Here is a 20,657-nt window from a genome sequence, read left to right as displayed (position 1 = left end):
GATAGAGGAGAGATGTCTAACCCAGCTTGGAGGACTGGGGATACTGTTTCCAGGAGTTTGCATCTCAGGCTTTATAAAGTAATGGCTAAAAGCACAGACTTAAGTTTCTCTCACAGCCCTGAGCCCTTGGGCAAGTTGCTTGCTCCTTAAGCCCCAGTTTCTATAAACTGGGATGGGAAAAACTACCTCTTGAGGTTGTGAGATAAAATGAAGAAATTCATGTCAAGTGCTTGGTATAGTGCCTGGCACATAGTATAAAGTAAGTGGTAGCAATTCTTGTTTACGGACTACATAATGAATTTTGTTTTTTCTTATCACTTTTAGATAAACCTAAGGATTGGTTAGCAGCTGGCTAAGCAGGAGTGGGAAGGGTTAATGGGAAGGCATTCTAGAAAAACTTCAGGCTTTTATATATGTGTGTGTGTGTGTGTGTGTGTATGTATATACAATTTATATTTTTTATTTTTTTATATTTCACATTTTTACATTATATATGTATGTATATGTGTATACATATATGTATACATATATGTGTGTAATATGTATGTGTGTGTAATATGTATATGTAATATATGCATGTATATATGTATGTGTGTATATGTATATGTAAGTGTATATGTATATATATGTAATTTGTATATATATGTAATTTGTATATATATATTTGTATAATATATATAATTTGTATATTATGTATTATAATTATATATAAATATATATAAATAATATAAATAATATAATATATATTATATATTAAATATATATATACATATAAATTATATATGTATAATATATAATTTGTGTGTGTGTATATATACATATATATGTATATATATATGTAATGTGACCTGTGATTTTGTTTTGTGGTTGCTATGCCTAGCATATATCTAGATAAAAGAATTTGAGTAGAAATTCATGGTTAACTTAAATTGTTTTTAAAATTATACTCCAAGTAAGGAGGAAGTTTGAAAATTTTTACAAGGCCTGTTATTCCTTGGATATGATAAAATTAAGTGTGACTAAAGAAAGATATTATTTCCATATTTATGACTACTTATTAAGTGCTTTAAAGAAAACCTTTTAGATATATAGTTAAAATTTCAGGCCAACAATAAGAACATAGTGTTAGGATAAGAAATAGATTTTCTTTGTGGTTATTTGTATTTATGAGACCAACCAGATAACCCATGTGTCCTGTGCCATAAATACATTTAGTAATGTTAATGACAGAAATGCCTTTTAAAACAGACATATCTTCAAGGAAAGGATTTTCTTAAAAACCACTTAAAACCATGTTATGATTGATTGATTAATTCTTTAAAATTTGTGACCGGATCTTTAATCTGCAAAGTTGAAGAATTCATTTAAAAAAATAAGGATATATTCCATATTTTATGTTGTAAAAAAAATCCCAAAGTATTTCTTCAATAAGATAAAAGTATGCATGGTTATTAAATGACCAGGACAGGTGTAATATTTGGCCACTATAATTAAGTTCATTTTAATGAATATTTTTAGAAAACATCAATCTGAGTTGAGATTTTCACCTTGAGGGCACATGTGCATTTTCTTTTTTAGTTATCCTAAAATAGCTTCCATGCTCCTTAAAAGCCTAGGGTTGAGCATTTTTACTTTGCTATGTATTCTTTATGTGGCTGTTTAAAGTTAGTGTATAAAAATAGTTTGATAAATATGGCTTATCTAAATTAGTGTTAACCCTTCTATTTTTCTTATAATGTTTATATAACATTTTATGATGATACTGGTGAGAAATTAAAGAAGTAATTTCTTTGTTCTTGTACTTTCTTTTCTAACTCTAGTTCTTAAAATTATAGATTGGTTCCTTTCAGTTATTTGTTGAAGGTTACAAGGAGGCTGAATATTGGCTTAGGAAATTTGAAGCTGACCCTTTGCCCGAGAATATTAGAAAACAATTTCAGTCACAGTTTGAAAGATTAGTTATTTTGGATTACATCATCAGAAATACAGGTATTGAAGTTCTCTTACTTGTTTACTCAAATCTTGTTAGTTTGCAGATTGTATTCGACTCTTGTTATCCAAATCAAAGACATAAAATTTTGATACAGAAGTCTGGAGGCCACTTTTTCTCTACCTGCCTTGGAAAACAGATTTAGTATTGACTCCCTTGGGCAGAGTTAATCTTGTACTGGAGATTCTAACTCATAGCAGTCTCCTGCCTGGGTGGTAGAGGTCAGTTCTTGTCCCTCCTGGGGAATTTCTTAGCAGCAGGACAAAGCCAGAAATATTATCTGTATAATATGAATAATTAAAACTTGATTGTGTAAATTATTTTAGATGCTTATTTTGACTTTAGGTAACTGTTAGCATAGTCTATAAATACATTAAACTTGATTTTTTTCTGTGCTAGAATGGAGCAGTGGTGTAGATCATCTGAAACAGTGGTTCCCAAATGTGGTTCCCTGGACTGGCTGGGTCAGTTTCATGTGGGGACTTGTTACACATGCATCTTTTCAGAAGAGTGCACCCCAGTCCTGCTAAAACAGAAACTCTGCATAGAGGGCCACCAGTCTGTTTTAACATGTCTTCTCGGTAATTCTGAAGCATGCTGAAATTTGAGAACCACTGGTTCAAAATATTTGCTCATTTATACTAGTTTCTGAAAAAGCATTACATACTTTTCCAGAGTTGCCTTCTTAATTAATGTGGTCTTAGATTAACGTTAAATTTGATGTAGAGTCATAGAGTACTTCTATACAGACATTAGGTGAGAACCTACCCAGAAATTTGCTTGGTAATAGAGGTACCTGCTTTTTCTTCCTGAGGGGAAGAGAAGTTATCCTTGATCTTAATAACCTTGATTTAATAGTTCTTGATAATACATACCTCACAGAATGGTTATAAGGATTAAATGAATTAGTGCCTGTTAAGTACTTACAACAATGTCTGACACAGCGTAAACCCTCAAAAAGTGTTAGTTAACATTTGTAAGTATTTTTTGGCTTGTATGTGTTAGGTTGGAGCCTTTAATATGTACACATGTGCCACAGATAACCAGTTAAGGTCTTGAAAATCAAAAGGTGACTAGAATATTTCCTTTGATATTAAGCTATGATATCCATAAAAAATGAAGTAACATTTGTTTTGTTTTGAAAGACAGGGGAAATGACAATTGGTTAATCAAATACGAAAAGCAACAGGGAAAGGAAGTTAAGGTAAGGAAATTTCAAAATTATACACAGAGACACACACAATTTCTATAAAAGATTCCTTAAATTTATGTTTTTCTTCATTTCTTCATTTCCTTCACTTAGATCCTTGGTTTTATCTCCTTTTGCTGTTTTTCTCATCTTTTTTCTTTTCTTCCCTGTTTACACTGCATTTTTTAAATTTCTAAATCTCTGTGCAGCTTTATTTTTTATGTTGTATTAGAGTAGAAGGATGATACCAGCTTGGTACTTTTTTTTAGAACTTGGGAAATTCGTTGTAGAACCACGACCACCAGATTTATTTTGCTTTTATGTAAAAAAGGTTCTGGTATTTTTGGTCGACGTGTTTATATTTTAGTAATTCACTTCTTTCTGAGTCTTATGACTCCATAATGTGGATGAGTCTCAAAATCCTGCTGAGTGAAAGGAGCTACTCACAAAGGGAACACACTGTCTGATTCCATTTATGTGAAAACCTACAAAGTGCAAACTAATCCCTGGTGACAGAAAGCAGACCCTGGTTGCCTGCGGGTGGGGTAGAGGGAGGGAGCGAGAGAGGGAGCCACCGCAAAGGACACCAGAAAACTTTCGGTGAAGGTTTCACATCCGCGGATGCTTATCAAATTGTACACTAATATGTGAAGTTTATTGTGTGTAAATTATACCTCAATAAAATTGTAAATAGAAGAAAAGAAATAAAAATAAATGGCAGTTACAGCAGAAATAGGTTTAAAATACACACATAAATATATATTTTCGTAATCGTTGCTAAATATATTTTATTGGTGTATCTTGAGCAATTAGATTTTACTGAAAATTTTATTCTTTGCTCTTAAGTATTTTGTGCATTTTCAGTGAGGTAAGATATTTGATATAAACTAAAAGAAACAAACCAGACATATATGACACGGACCTTCATGCTAATACTTCTCATTTTAAAATTGTCTTTTTTACCTTTTGTTTTTATCTAGGCCACTTGCTAATGGCAACCGTCTTACCTTTACATAATAAATACTCTTTTTTTTAATTTTTTTAAAGTTTTGTTTATTATTGAGAGACAAAGAGAGACAGACCGTGAGCAGGAGAGGGGCAGAGAGAGAGGGAGACACAGAATCCGAAGCAGGCTCCAGGCTCTGAGCTGTCAGCACAGAGCCCGACACGGGGCTCGAACCCATGAACCGCGAGATCATGACCTGAGCCAAAGTCGGACACTTAACCGACTAAGCCACCCAGGCACCCCCATAATAAATACTCTTTAACATGAAATCCCTCTTGCTGTCAAGAATGTAGAAGTTAGGAATGGCCTACTTTCTGTAATTAACGGTATCTTGAGATTCCTTCTACTGGACCTTTTTATAATTGTTCTTTGAAGAGTTTTATTTAGAAACATTTTGTGTTTGGACTAAATATTTCTGGGGTACCCCAGGAAAGACTAAATTTTTAATGAGGTAGCTTTGTTAAGTTCTCTTAAAAATACCAATATTTTGCAAATGTCATACTTTTAAGCAGTATATCTAGCAGTAAATTATCTGAAACAACATATTTTTAAGTGTTAATAATTCCAAGTCCTCTTCCCCAAAAGGAAAGAAATGAAACCAGTACTATCTGAATTTATAATAGCAAATAAAAAATAGTGATTATGAAGTTCTTACTGATTTATACGATGGTTTCTTCCCTTCAAGTGTGGAAATTTGTACTTTCTGACAACTTATTTTTTATTTATAGTAAGACCTTTAATAAAAGGCAACTTATTTTTTATTTTTTAGTCTCTTCAAATAAAAGGTATTTAAACTTCAATAATTTTAAAAAATTTATTTAATACTTGATCTTTTAGAAATATTCATATACTTTTTTTATCAGCAGCCATTTTTTTCTTCTTTAGGAAACGAAATGGATTGATGATAAAGAATCACTTATTAAAATAGCTGCAATTGATAATGGTCTGGCATTTCCTTTTAAGCATCCTGATGAGTGGAGAGCATGTAAGTGTTTAGAGCCATCTATACATTCTATAATCACCCTTTTCCAGAATGGGAAGGGAACAAAACTTATGGATATCAAAAAAAGGAAAAGAAAAACTGGGTGAAGAATAATCATTCACTAAGGCTCTGTTCTAGATGTTGGGGATGCAAAGATACATTCTACATGGGCCTTGCCATGTTTGTTTGCTTATTTTTGAGGGACTGTGTCTGGTTTTGGTTTTTTGGCTTGTGTTAGTCTTGTAGAATAAGTTTTTAAATGTATGTAACATGAGAATCATCTATTTTAATATATGGATAGAACTTAACTTTAATGTTTTGGGTAGTATTCACTTACAAAACAGTTTAGGCCTACCTCTCCCCTTTTCAGTGAGTAGTACTTTAACTGCCTTACCAGTCTCCTCTGTGGTTGAGGGTCTGGTTTGCTACATCTTCTTGAGCTAGTTTTATTTTGTTTAAAATTGTTCGTGACATCTTGAGATCTGGATTAATGGGTACAAAGTTTTTTTATAGAATTATAATTGGGGCACCTGGGTGGCTCAGTCAGTTGAGCATCTGACTTCAGCTCAGGTCATGATCTCACGGTTCGTGAATTCAAACCCCACATTGGGCTCACTGCTTTCAGCACAGAGCCCACTTCGGATCCTCTGTCCCCGCCTCTCTTTCTGCCCCTTATCTGCTCATGTGCTCTCTGTCTCGAAAATAAAAAATAAACATTAAAAAAAAATTAAAAAAAAAAAGAACTTCCTGAGTTACAAACTCACAAACCATGAGATCATGACCTGAACCGAAGTTGGACACTTAAATGAGGCACCCAGATGCCCCTAAAAAAACCTTTTTTTAATAAAAATTAATGAATAAGTAAATAAAATTTCTGTGTCAGTTGATTAAAAAAAAACCTGCCCGTTTTTATTTTCACGTTGTATTGCTTTGTGACCTATGACTGGCTGCATAAATTCTGCTGATTGAAATTGGTTAGTAATTCCTTTGTAATCTGGTTGATGGCCAGTTAAAAGGTACTTGAAAAGAACGTGTCTGGACACAAAGTTCTGCATCTGTCTATTAATTAAAGCTTGTAGTTGTTAGTCAAATCATATTATTTTTTTGACCACTTGATCTGTTAATTTTTGAGAGTTGAAGTTGACCAAGATTGTGATTTTGGCAATTTCTTCTTGCATTTCTGTACATTTTTTACTGTGTATTTGACATACATAAAGGCCCAGCATTTTATATTGTTGGTGGCTTGTTCTTTTATTAGTGTGAAATACATCTCACTTTATCCCTCCCAATGTTTTTTTTTTTTTACTTTTCTTATTTTATCTGTTGTAACATTGCTACACCTCATTTCTTTTTATTAACATTTACCTGGTGTTATTCTATACTTTTATTTTTTACTTCCATCATTTTGTTGTAAGCATAAGACTTATGCCCAACACTTAACTGGATATTTTTTTACCCAATCTGAGATTCTTTTCAAAGGTACATTTAACTCTAGTTCAAGTCTCAATAAATAATGTGTTTGAACTTTTCCTGCCATCTTACTTTTTTCTATTGACCATGAATTCCAATTTATTTTTCCTTTCCTATCTTTTGTTGAATTGGCTTGAGATGTCTTTGTTTCATTGTTTTTTCCCTCTAATAGTTTGGAATTTATATGCAAATTGTATTTTAGAAGTGTTAAGTTAAGGGCTCCTACAATACATCTGGGAAATTCTACCAAATATGCAGTTGAGGATTAGAGATCTGGAACTTGAAAGAGGAGTTGATATTGAAGATACAGTTTTTATTTTTATTTTATTTTATTTTTTTTAATTTTTTTTTTTTTTTTTTTTTTTTTTTTGGGACAGAGAGAGACAGAGCATGAACGGGGGAGGGGCAGAGAGAGAGGGAGACACAGAATCGGAAACAGGCTCCAGGCTCCGAGCCATCAGCCCAGAGCCTGACGCGGGGCTCGAACTCACGGACCGCGAGATAGTGACCTGGCTGAAGTCGGACGCTCAACCGACTGCGCCACCCAGGCGCCCCCTGAAGATACAGTTTTTAAACTGTCACCGTGGTAGCGGAAGCCACGGTGGTGTTTATTACCTCTGGGAATTCAAGGAGAACAAATACCACCACTAGGACAATGTGAGGTACACAAATACTCAGTGAATGTCTCATGAATGTTTAGCAAATAAATGAAGGAGAGAAAGGGGGCAATGGTGGCATTGAAGGCAAGAGGAAAAGCCAGCAAACAAAAGAAGTGGCTTAAAGGATAGAAAGTACACTCGGGGAGAGTAGTATCTCCAAAGCCACACAGGAGAGAATTTCACAAAGGGAGATGATAGAAGACTGCTACTTTCTACAGAGACATTAAGTAGCATGAGGACTGCAAGTGTGCCTTTGGAGAGACTCTTACGAGATGGCTGGTGGCCTTAGGGGAGAGCGTTTGAATGGTGATAATAGAAGTTGAGGGATAGGGATCAGAAGTAAAGGCAGGCATGGAATAAGAGCTTTTATGTGATTGGTCAGGGAAAAGTAAAAAGGAAATTAGATATAGCTGCAGGGAGATGTGGGCCAGAGGAAGGGCTTTCTTTGGAATGGACTGTGTACTTCCCACAGTGGACAGGGAGATAATAAAAGAGAAGTCAGAAGGAATGACTCTAGCTGTAGGAGGTTCTCATTGGATGTGCCCACAGTAGCTCCGTGGGTGATCATCTTGTCAGAAGCCTTACATATACTTTCTTGCAGGAATTGGAATATGCACCCTCTCCAGAAGATTCTACGACTTTACGAATCTTTCTCATCCTAGTACTGTGTAGATTTAACAGTCTTCTTAGGAGAGAACTAGAATTAGCCTGAAGTCATGGATCTTTGATCCCTTAGAGACATTTGCCTATTCACCTACTAATGATTTAAAAGTTTGGAACATTCACAGGTGGCTCAGTCGGTTAAGCCTCCAACTCTTGATTTCGGCTCAGATCGTGATCTTACAGTTCATGAGTTCAAGCCCTGCATCAGGCTCTGCGCTGACAGCATGGATCCTGGTTGGGATTCTTCTCTCTCTCTGCCCCTCCGCTGCTTGCAATCTCTCTCTCTCTCTCTCTCAAAATAAATAAGTAAATAACACTTAAATTTTTTTAGGTAAGACTTTGAAACATCATATATTTCCACGCATGTGCATGCGTGCACATACACATGTGTGCGCTCGCGCACACACACACACACACTCGTGAGTGGTCAATTCCTGATAATTTGTAACTGGGAGGAGGGCAGGGAAATCTTAGCCATGGTATTTGATCTGGTGTATGTGAACAAATTATAGGTGTCCCTTAATTTCCAAGTTTAGAAACCAGGGATTCAGATGTATTTTTTTTTTATTAAATTTTTTTTCAACGTTTTTTATTTATTTTTGGGACAGAGAGAGACAGAGCATGAACGGGGGAGGGGCAGAGAGAGAGGGAGACACAGAATCGGAAACAGGCTCCAGGCTCCGAGCCATCAGCCCAGAGCCTGACGCGGGGCTCGAACTCACGGACCGCGAGATTGTGACCTGGCTGAAGTCGGACGCTTAACTGACTGCGCCACCCAGGCGCCCCCAGATGTATTTTTTGATATAGGGCTGTCTGAGAGAGACCGATTATCAAAATTCTTACCTTTTACTATTTAAAACTCAGGAACCTGACTAGTTCTAAATAATACTTTACTGTGCTTTACCATCTGAATTCACCATCCAAACTTGGAATCAGGATGATTATTCTCTGATAACTTCTTCCTCTCTCTCTCTCTCCTTTTTCTTTCAGATCCATTTCACTGGGCTTGGCTTCCTCAAGCAAAAGTTCCTTTTTCTGAAGAAATAAGAAACTTGATTCTACCATATATTTCTGACATGAACTTTGTGCAAGATTTATGTGAAGATCTTCATGAACTTTTTAAGGTAAATAAATTTTTCGTTTTAATTCTTGCGGAAAATGAAATAAATCTCAGATTTATGTGAAGATCTTCATGAACTTTTTAAGGTAAATAAATTTTTCGTTTTAATTCTTGCGGAAAACGAAATAAATCTCAAACGAGATTTTCTTAATAGAGCTAATTTGCAGTTTACTGCTTCTGGTGTAGAGCCTGACTTAAAAAGGAATTAACAGCTTTACAGGAGCATAAATTTGTGAAGTTACACTGGTTATGAGTGTTCTTTGAAGTAAGACTCTATTAAAATCTGACAAGTTGTTTTCTTCAAAAGTTGAATTTTTACAAAAGTACTCCATAAATTGTAATACATATTTGGTGAGCTGCTGTAGTTTAATTCTCTCAAAAACACCTACACCCATTGGCTGGAAGGTCATTTTAAATCCTTTTGGGACCAGGTGGATTATAAATAAACTATTCTTGTCATTCTAGAGACATACAAAAATACTTCAAGTAAAAATACTCTTTACATGTTATTTTATCTATTAGGAAAGCTCTGGAATGGCCTTATGTGCTAAGTTGAAGAGTTCCTTTGTTTTCAAATATTTGTTTCAAATTTCTTGATTTTTGGAATTATAATAATGTAGGTTTTTTTCCTCCTTTCCCATAAAGACTGACAGAAGATTTAACAAAGCTACTTTTGAAAGCCAGATGTCTGTTATGAGGGGTCAGGTAAGTTACCTTTTTATGACCTTGTTCATTAAGAGGACAGTTTCTCTTTGAAACAGTAGTAGTTAACCCTTCTCTCCATTGTGACCCAAAGATGCAATTCTTTTATGCTGAACCAAAATAGCTCGTATGATTAAAAATGAAGTTGATTTCAATCCTGTCTTGCTCTAAATTAGGCATTTTTTTTAAATTTTTTTTTTTTTTTTAACGTTTATTTATTTTTGAGACAGAGAGAGACTGAGCATGAATGGGGGAGGGTCAGAGAGAGGAAGACACAGAATCCGAAACAGGCTCCAGGCTCTGAGCTGTCAGCACAGAGCCCGACGTGGGGCTCGAACTCACGGACCGAGAGATCGTGACCTGAGCCGAAGTCGGCCGCTTAACCGACCGAGCCACCCAGGCGCCCCTAAATTAGGCATTTTTGACCTTGTTGTATATTGTTTAGTTAACCAGTTTCACTCTCCTGTGAATTCTTTGTCTTCATTTTGATAACTGTTTTCCTGAGTGTTATTGTATTTTTCCTCCTCAAGTCCACTTGCTTGGATGTTTCAGTGCCGAGTTTGTTGCCTTTTGATTATTTCTCTCACAGAATGTGTTTGGCCTTTGCTGGCGCAGTCAGTAAATCGCCATATCACCAAAGTTGAACACTGAGTGAGGCAAAAAAGTACTAATAGTAACTCAGTCTTGTCACTCCGTCTTTCTTTAATTAGAGGTACAAGGCGTTAGGTCTGCTGGTGTGGGTGTGCAGGCTGGCTGGTCTACGGATGATGTCTAGTTCTTCCACTCTATTGATAGTACTTAGATTCCGGAAGGAAAACTTGAAATGAAACTAAATTTTGTGAATAATTTTATAGTGTTAAGTGTAATGAACAGATAAGTTACTGTAAACATTGTCTTTTAGTGACTTACTAATTCACTTTTTCTTCCTAAAATACACGTTTAATTTCAGGTAACTATTTGCTGCATACCTGTGGCAAAAAAGACCAGTCTAGTTTTTGTACTGATGATTACATTATATAACTTTAACAAATAGATATGATTAAGTTAAATAATCATTCATTCACCAAATATTTATTGACAGAACTAGTACCAGAAAGTGATTGAAATAGAACTGTGAGCAAGACCCAGTTCCTCCTGCCATGGAACATTTGCTGTGATGAGGAGGCCAGGGGTCAGGGAAAAGGATGGATTATTCGCTCGTACACCTCTCTGTGCTCTCTGTTATCTCCATTTATGCAGTGCTTTGCTGGAGTCATAAGTTTTAAACAGTAAGTGAAGTGGCTGGAGAAGAAGGCTAGAGCCAGATCTTGGAAGCCTTAAGTGCCAGAATATAGATTCCACGTGGAAGGGATCGGAGCAGTGAGAGATTACCATTCGAAAGGGTTGTGATAAAACTAATTTCTGGGGGAAAAAAAATACAAAAAAAACTAATTTCCAGAGAGGAGACCTTCTTTTGTGAATACCTGAATTAGGCTAAATTCTGTTTGTATGTGCATTTTGGGGTGGAATTTATACTTCAACCAGAAGTGTCTCTAACCCAGCAAAGATTAACAACCACTAGGGAAGGTGAGGCTGGACAGTCAGGTGTAGATTTGCTCAGCAGGTGAGGAGGCCAGAGCCAGGGGGCCTTGCAGGGAGCCGAGTTAGGTGACTCAGGCAGGCATGAAGGGCTTAGGTGGCCCATGATTATAATTATGTCGAAGAGTGTCACCATCCCAAACTATAGTTGAGGTACATTTTCTGGCATAGATAATTATGCCCTAAGATGACCATTTTGCTTAAAACAAAGTGATGTATAAATATTCTCCATCTTCTGGAATTCTCTTATCCGTAAAGATTTATCTTGGGAATTTTTTTTTAATTTATTTATTTTGAGAGAGAGCAAGCAGGAGCGGGAAGGAGCAGAGAGATGGGGGTGGGGGGGGGGAGGGTAGAGAGAGAATTCCAAGCAGGCGCCATGCTCCTTGATGAGCTGGATGTGGGGCTTGATCGTGAGATCATGACCTGAGCCAAAATCAAGAGTCAGACGCTTAACCAACCGAGCCACTCAGGCACCCCTCTCAGGAATTTTGTTTTTCAGGGAAAATCTCTAAATAATTGTATAAGCTTTTGTTGTAAATTAAAGTTAGTACATGAGGAATTTAAATACAAATTTTATTTTATTTATTTATTTATTTTTAATTTTTTTTTTTAACGTTTATTTATTTTTGAGACAGAGAGAGACAGAGCATGAACGGGGGAGGGTCAGAGAGAGGGAGACACAGAATCTGAAACAGGCTCCAGGCTCTGAGCTGTCAGTACAGAGCCCGACGCGGGGCTCGAACTCACGGACCGCGAGATCGTGACCTGAGCCGAAGTCGGCCGCTCAACCGACTGAGCCACCCAGGCACCCCTTAAATACAAATTTTAAAATGCTTGTCTGAAAAGATAGGGGACATTCCAGTTCTGAGATCTGTCACAAAGATATACCAGAGGCTGTCTGCTCTTTTAGGTTTATTTGTTCATATCCTATCTCATTCACAAAGGAGTTAAGGTATTCTACAAATGCATGTAATAAAATTTAAAAATGACAAGATCAAGTTCTGGAGAAAAAAAATAAAATGATGCCTTGGTTATATGTTTTAATTTGATTTTTTTTTAATTGTTTTTAAGTTTATTTATTTTAGAGAGAGCGAGAGTGAGCAGGGGAGAGGCAGAGGTGGGGACGGATAGAGGATCTGAAGCGGGCTCTTTGCTGACAGCAGAGAGCCCTATGTGGGGCTCAAACTCATAAACCGTGAGATCATGACCTGACCTGAAATCAGATGCTTAACCAGCTGAGCCACCCAGGTTCCCCATTTTTGTTTAGTTTGGTTTTGGTTGGTTTTTGTCTTTCTGATAGCCAGAAAGAATAAGGTACCCTGACCATGCATGATTATGTAGCTTTCTGGTTTTAACTGTTTTTTTTAAAAAAGCTGATCTGAAAAATCAGGTTTTATTTTATGTTCTAAAGTAAATCAGTGCTTTGAAACAGAAGTTTAACAAACAAAAACAAATAACAGTAACCTATATTCCAAGCAACAAAATCATTTTTCAGCCAGTTCCTTAACTAAGTCAAAATACTTGTGTTATTTCTACTGTTTATAATTTTCCTTAAATCCCTCTGCCCTCCAGTTTTGCCAGTTAACTCCAGACTTGTGCTTTGGTACAGCCAAGTCTTTTGCCCTACTTTACAGTAAGTTTTTAGTCTTACACACATTATCAGTGACGTGTTCTAATTCTTCTTAGAAAGATTTGGACTGGAACTAAGAGCTAGTGTGAAGTCATTTTTTTAAAAACAGTCTGGAACTAGTAATGTTTATTAAAGTTAAAGATTTCGAATGTTACGTTAAATAGCAGTAGGTCATGATCAGGTTCAATAAGATTGTTCATTTTATTTTATTTTTTATGTTTCAAGTTTTTGTCTAAATTCTAACTAGTTAACATACAGTGTAATATTAGTTTCAAGAGTAGAATTTAGCGATTCATCACTTACGTATGATACCCGGTGCTCATCACAAATGCCCTCCTTGATGCCCATCACCTATCTAGCCCATCCCCTCACCCACTTCCCCTCCAGCAACCCTTGGTTTGTTCTATAGTTAAGAGTCTAAGGCCGTTCATTTTGTGTTCTGCCTATGCCTGTTGGGAACACTGGACCTCAGAAAATACTTACTTACGTGAAATAATTTTACACGTGGTCTGAGAAAGTGGCAGAAATAATAAATAAAGCTGTCTTACGAATACACCGTGAACTTCTATTCAGTGACTTATAAACCGGAAGCTCATTTGCAGATTCAGTAACAATTGATGTTAAAGACAATGAAAGTAACACTTTAGTACCTCCTGAGTACTTTACCCTTTACTAGATACTTTGATGTTTGGTGTCATTTATTCTTACAGCAGCTCTACATAGTTATCTGCATTTTACGTGGAGGAACCTTGGCTCAAGAGGGTTAAGATGTTGAATCTATGAAATAAGGGGGTCTCAGTCTGCATTTAGGCATTGCCTCTGCCTGAGACCCTTATCATCACTTCTCTGCATTTAATGATCTTCTAAATGGTATCCTGGCCTCTTTTCCTGTCTTTCACATTCAACCAGAACCATGTCTCTGAAAGCAAATCTGACCATGTCTCCTGTGACTTACAGCTTCCATGATTTGTCACTGTGTACAGGCTCCGGTGCCAGTCAACAAGACCTTTGGTAGTCTGCCTCTGTCCTGTACACCTGCCCTGGCACTCGTCACTCATGGCTTCCTCTAAGCCTGGTCACTCTTAACTCTTACTCCCTCCCATTTCTCGTCTCCCAGTGGTGCCCTTGTGTGTGTTGTTGCCACTCCTCAGGTGCCTTTTCCTCTTCATCTGGAGGACAGTTTTCCTTCAAGCTCCAGTTCTGTCTTTCTAGACTCTTCCTGCCACTCAGAGTTCCGTTTTCTGCAGCACTCCCTGGAAATACACATACTGATGTCCATTTTACTCAAAAATTTGATGTGAAAACAATATACTGGGGATATTACTATTAGAAAATAGCTTAAAATCAACCATAAAGCGATTATCGGTGGTTTTAGATAGTACAGTAATTCTTATACCCACTAACATTTGAGGACCAGTGAAACAGGCTAAAGGAGAGCAAAGTCTATATGCAGAAGTCTGAGAGTTTATACCATCCGCCCTCGGCCTAACCATCACATCACTACCGAGTTCTCAAACGCGGCATAGATGGAGACTTCTGAAGTGTTTCTTCTTTGCCTACAATGCTTAACCTCTTTCTAAAAATAGTCTTCTCTAATTTAAACATACAATAATTGGGGCACCTGGGTGGCTCAGTCAGTTAAGCATCTGACTTCGGCTCAGGTCATGATCTCATGGTCCGTGGGTTCGAGCCCCGCGTCGGACTCTGTGCTGACAGCTCAGAGCCTGGAGCCTGCTACAGATTCTGCCCCTCCTCCTCTCTCTGCCCCTCCTCCACTGGTGCGCACGCGCGTGCTCTCTCTCTCTCTCTCTCAAAAGTAAATAAACATTAAAAAATTTTTAAACATACAATAATAGATTTGTTTATCCCTTGAGAAATGAAAAAATGGGTGATATGTAGTGGAGGGGTTCAGATTTTAAGTCAGGGCTTAGGTCCACTGTTGTTAAAGTGTTTATCACTTTTTATTCCAGTTATTTGTTCATATGGCTTTTTGTTTCTAGAAAGTGTGTAATTTAGAGGGCTCTCATGAGTTTTTTCCTCCTATTCAGTCTTCTCTCCTCCCCAACATAGTGCATGCTCAGTAGATGTTTCTTTAGTAAATAAATGCAAGATTATCAAGTGTCTTAACAATTTTCAAAGAAACATTAATATTTAGGATAGTTCTTAGGCTTGAATAATATTTGCTATTATATATTTGAAAATTGTTAATCTTGTAGAATGACTCTCATTTTGTTTATACCATTCTGTTTTCTAGATTCTCTACAACAATCATGTCTTTATTTTTTAACTGTTTTTTAATGTTTATTTATTTTTGAGAGAGAGAGAGACAGAGACAGAGACAGAGCATGAGGGGGGAGGAGCAGAGAGAGAGGGAGACACAGAATCTGAAGCAGGCTCCAGGCTCTGAGCTGTCAGCACCAAGCCTGACGCGGGGCTCGAACTCAAACCGTGAGATCGTGACGTGAGCGGAAGTTGGATGCTTAACCAACTGAGTCACCCAGGCGCCCCAACAGCCATGTCTTTAGAGTCAGGAAAATATTAGGTGTTACTTAAATTTGTGTTTAGACTAACAATTTTAGAATAGAATTTTTAAAACCAGAAGAGGAAACTAACCAGAACGTTTCATTCCTTAGCCATGCTGGTGCCCACATTTATTTTTGTGATAAGAACAATGTTTATAAATGTGAATTTCATAAATTCTTTGTGTCTTGTTATCCAGCCTGGAAATTTTAAGGGAAGAACTTAAAAGGGAATCTAAAACATAAATACATTGAGTAGCTACTATAGCTAGTAAAGATTTATTTCCCTGAGGTATTAAATACTTCAGATTTTCCAGGATCTAAAGCATCCAGTTTATACTGTTCAAAGTAATGTGAATTTTATTTATTAGTATGGCTTTATGTTGAAACCTTTATGCTTATCACTATTAAATAATCTTTATAAGAACCACTAAAATGCACACTATCTGTATATTATTAGATATTTTCAAATACTTGAAGAAGACATCTTTATTTCTAAAGTACATAACAAAGGTTTTTTTTTTTTTACTTGATATGCAGGGGGAAAAAAGAAACTGAATTATTATCTGAACAGAGTAGAATAGGCTGTAAGCTATGTGTTGAGTTTCACACCCTTATTTATGTGCTCAAGTAGCAATTCTAAGAGTATGTTTAAACATGTAATGTATTTTACTCTTTCCAGTTTTATTTTTTCTATTTAAGAGTGAACTCTTAAATGAAACTTTATTTTAAATGGGTACCTTCCCAAATTCTCTAACCCAGTGCCTGTGTCATGCTTTCCCATGGCACTTGTACCCTGTGATACATATTGTAATTTACTTATTCATGCTTATTGACTCCTCCCCCTGCTAAAATGTGAGTTCTGTGAAAATGGGGGTTTTGTTTTTTTTTTTCTACTGTTATAGCCCCAGCACTTAGAACAGAGCCTAGCACGTACTAGGCATGCAACAAATTTTTTTGTTGAATAAGTGGATAATGTTTTTTTTTAAATTTTTATCTAAATTCCAGTAAGCATATAGTGTAATGTTAGTGTCAGGTGTACAATTTAGTGACTCAACACTTAGGTGCAACACCCAGTGCTCATCACAATAAATGCATCCTTAATCCCCATCTCCTATTTCAACCATCCCTCTGCCCGTCTCCCTTCTGGTAACCATCAGTTTGTTCTCTGTGGTTAAGAGCCTGTTGCTTGGTTTGCCTCTCTCTTTTTCCCCTGTGATCGTTTGTTTTGTTTCTTAAATTCCACATATGAGTGCAATCGTACGGTATTTGTCTTTCTCTGACTGACTTATTTTGCTTAGCATAACACTCTTTAGTCCATCCACCTCGCTGCAAATGGCTAGATTTCATTCTTTCTTATGGCCAAGTGACATTCCATTGTATATATGTGCTACATCTTCCTAATCCATTCATCAGTCGATGGACACTTGAGCTCCTTCCAAACACTGTTGGTGGGAATGCAAACTGGTGCGGCCACTCTGGAGAACAGGATGGAGGTGCTGCAGAAAGTTAAAAATAGAACTACCGTACGATTCGGCCATTGCAGTGCAATCAGCAAATGCAAAAATACTGATTCAAAGGGATACACGTATCGTGATGTTTACAGCAGCATTGTCTACAATACCCAAATTATGGAAAAAGCAGACTCTTTAGACCAGAATCTGTCTAGCTTCTAAGTCAAATGGAGTATGTGGAACCATTCACTTTATTCAGTCTTCTGATTGCTTCTGGACATCAGTGCATTCTAGAATATTTTAAAGTTACTAATTGGCAAAAGTTATTTAATGCTAATTTTGTACACTCGTGTGTGTCTATTTTTGTGTCTGTATAGTATGTATTTATAGCAGTTACTCCTTGTCATCTCTGTTGGGCAGAAGTGGATGACATAAAGATTGTAGTTATGAATAAATGGTTAAAATAGCCATTATTCAGTGAACTGAATGAAGGTTTTTATCTTATTTGAACTGGTGAAAATCTCTCTTTTTTCCACAGATCTTAAATCTTACTCAGGCATTGAAAGATGGGAAGAGTCCTGTCCAGTTGGTACAAATGCCTTGTGTGATTGTGGAACGCAGTCAAGGTAGAAATCAGGGCCGCATTGTCCACCTCAGCAGTTCATTCACCCAGACCGTCCACTGCAGGAAGCCATTTTTCTCTTCCTGGTAGCAGATGTAAGCGTAAAAGAAAAAAACATTTGGCATTATTATGTTGTTAGAACATTACCGCAGGGCGAATCTGCTGTTAAGATCTCCAGTTGCCAAAACCTCAAATAATGTAAGTCTTTAAAAGGTTATCTTTTGAATGTAATCAAAAGTTTACAGTTTTTTTGTCCAAATATTAAATTTCTGTTTCAGGGAAGAAGTGGTATATCTCCTAAATTGTATTTTTGTAGAAAAATTGTATTTTATGTTGTTTTGTTAGTTTAAAAGGTAATTTCATGGTTTACACATTCTGAAATGACTGTAATTACTTTAGAATTCCAAGTAGAAACATAAGGTATTTGTTGACTTTGAATAACTTTTTATATTCTTTATAAACACTGAGAAGGACGTTGTCTTCACTCTTCTTACATTATAAAAGGCCTTCAAGGGTGAAACTGCTCTTGTGAACTTCAGTAGAGTGGTTAATAGAAAATCTGGTAAGAATAATGTTGCCTTAATGTAAAAAGCCGCTATTTTAGAACTTGAGTAATTGCCCCTAAAGTGACCATTGTTAGGGAATGGAAAATTATATCTTGGTTAAGTAACAGGTGACCATTTTATTTTCTGTGCTTCAGAATATTTTTGGTCAATTATTTTGTTAAAGTAAGGGGAAGAATCTAAAGATACTCTCCCTTTTTAGAAAATGGAGGCACTCAGCTGAGACTGGAGAGGAATAATATGAAATTAAAGTAGATCGCCAATATTTTGAAATTCCACCATAGCACTAAAAGTCCCTTTTGTTTCTGCCATGGAATCAATTATGTAGTCAATTAGTACTTTAGATTACTGATCTTAGTCTGTGTAGTGCTTCAGTTAGTATTAACTTCACTGAAAAGTAAACTATACTTCAAAGTGCATATTGGATTGCATTTTGGGGTCCTAAGGCATAAGTCCTTAAAAATAACTGTAGTTATTATAGTATTGTAGGGTATTGAGGTTACCGATGCTGATATAATTACAGTCAACTGTAGAATATCAGCCCTTGCTAAAGGGGAACATGACAGAGATAACCATAAAGTCATTTAGATTTGATTTTGAAAATCAGTATGTCTGACATGCTAGGATTTTGTAGCACCGTGAACTCCCCGGATGATGTAACTTGAGACGAGCCCAGTATGAAGATGTGATTCTGAAGAACCAGAAGCTTCATCCTCTTCTTCGGGCCCCAAACAAGGAACACCACCACTCAGACTAAACTGGCAGTTTGTGCTCTGGGCCTTTTTTTTTTTTTTTTTTTTTTTTTTAGCTTTCTGTCTTGTGATTTTCTTTTTTTTTTACTTAAGTATTTTCGTGTAAAAGGTGTTTCCTGAGGGTTCGATTAGGACGGAAGACAGATGTGCAGACCCCCCCTTCCCTCACCTCCCTGTCTTGGGCTCCATGGGTGTGGCAAGTGAGAACACCGCTGCCTTAACGAAAGTTCACTGGACACCTGTGTTCTCCTACCTCCAACCCCGGCCTTCCGTGATCGTAACACTGAGATCATGGGAAATTGACTGGAAATTCAAAACTCAACTACTATCTTGAGATAAATACTAGTAATTCAAATGTGCCTTTTGAAGATGTGTTCTTAAATAAGTTGTTATGATGTGGGTACTGCTTTCATAAAACGGTTTTTTCAGTATTTTGAGAATTGCTATATTAATTTTTATAATGGAAAAACTTAGTAAATTCCTACTGTTTTATATCCTGAATTTGTTAAAATAGTGTGCAAATATTTTTAAATGGCCTGACCAGGCTAGAAGAGTAAAGCTGAAATATTTAAGATGTGATCATAAGTCAGAATACATTGGTTATATTTTGTAAATTTTCATGAACTTGACTCTTATTTAAATATTGTGTTAATTTTTTGAATGAGTATATTTATAGTGTCAAGCTTGGTAGACTAAAGGTAATAAAAATCATTGTCTTAAGGTCACTGTTCTTCTGAAGTATGTATATTGGATATTTAGAATGTTTGTGAACACATTTATGTTTATAAGTGATGCTAAACCACCATCCCCCTTGTGTATTAGTGGTATAGTTTAATTCTTTAAAATTCCAAAAGCCATGTGTAACTGGAACCTTTATAATTGGAGACGATTTAATTTTGTTTAATTATATACTTTCTTATTCTCCCCCAAATTTGCCAGCAATTGGAGGCTGTGGAAAACCAGCGGAAGGTTTTTTGCAGACGTAAAAACAATCAGAATCACAAAGGTTTTTTTTATTTAAAGTTTTGTACTGATGGAATTAAAACCTTATTAAAAACAGACGGTGAGTGTTCTTTGATCACATGACATCTGAAATTCTTTTACAGATGCATAAAGAGATAGGCAGGGTCTTAATGTTTTATAGTCTGTCTTTTCTCCCAGGGTTACTTGGCCAACGGTGCAGAGTTGTGGCAAAGATTCTTATGTTGCTCTACCTTTCCAAGCCTCTGTTGTGGTTAGTTTCGGGCCGTGTGGCTGAGTGCTGAGATGTTGGGACAAGTGATAATATGCGACTTCTGAAAATGGCAATAAAACTCCCTGTCTTCACACGCAGTGGTCATGATTGACCACTCTCTTCTCTTCCCATTTGGATATAAACAAGGAATTTGCCAATTGGAAGCGGCCAGGGCATGTCCGTCACCACTCGGAAAACTACCAGGAGAGCCCATCCACTGAGCTGGGCTGTTACATGAGCAGGAAAGAAGTGCTTGTAAAGTTTGGAATTTATGTGTTATTGTAGCATAGTCTGCCCTATCCTGGGCATTGAAATATAAATAGAAAAATGCAAATCATTTTAAATTAAAAAATCAGTTTTAAGAAGCACAATGGTAGCGACAGCAGATGGTTTTTTAATCTCCCCGAACCCCCAGGAGCTGTCCTATAGCAAAAGAAAAACACAGTGACATCATCTTCCCTAAATTAGGTGGTAGAGTAACCCTGTGAATCCCAGAATCTGAGCAGTTGGAGCTAACACCA

At 36.5% G+C, this 20,657-nt stretch overlaps 1 protein-coding gene across 7 annotated transcripts in view; it reads left to right on the top strand.

Annotated features, from left to right (window-relative positions):
* The window catches only part of PI4K2B (phosphatidylinositol 4-kinase type 2 beta), a 32,460-nt gene extending 12,499 nt beyond the window's left edge, over positions 1 to 19,961 (top strand). For 2 of the 7 annotated variants that reach the window (XR_009259678.1, XR_009259682.1), the window contains exons 5-11: positions 1,836 to 1,989; positions 3,136 to 3,194; positions 5,071 to 5,170; positions 8,950 to 9,083; positions 9,725 to 9,784; positions 17,504 to 17,785; positions 18,059 to 19,961. Coding sequence is in view for 2 of the 7 variants with exons in the window: in XM_058722943.1 (XP_058578926.1) it covers positions 1,836 to 1,989; positions 3,136 to 3,194; positions 5,071 to 5,170; positions 8,950 to 9,083; positions 9,725 to 9,784; positions 17,504 to 17,677 (681 nt within the window). In the remaining 5 variants the exon portion in view is untranslated. The remainder of the gene's footprint in view (positions 1 to 1,835; positions 1,990 to 3,135; positions 3,195 to 5,070; positions 5,171 to 8,949; positions 9,084 to 9,724; positions 9,785 to 17,503; positions 17,786 to 18,058) is intronic. The other 5 variants (XR_009259681.1, XR_009259679.1, XR_009259680.1 and 2 more) reach the window with 5 other exon arrangements.
* The last annotated feature ends 696 nt before the right edge of the window (positions 19,962 to 20,657 follow it).

The sequence above is a fragment of the Neofelis nebulosa genome, chromosome 3 (genome assembly GCF_028018385.1).
Source record: "Neofelis nebulosa isolate mNeoNeb1 chromosome 3, mNeoNeb1.pri, whole genome shotgun sequence".
Classification (NCBI taxonomy): Eukaryota; Metazoa; Chordata; class Mammalia; order Carnivora; family Felidae; genus Neofelis; species Neofelis nebulosa.
This window is presented reverse-complemented; position numbering and strand designations above follow the sequence as displayed.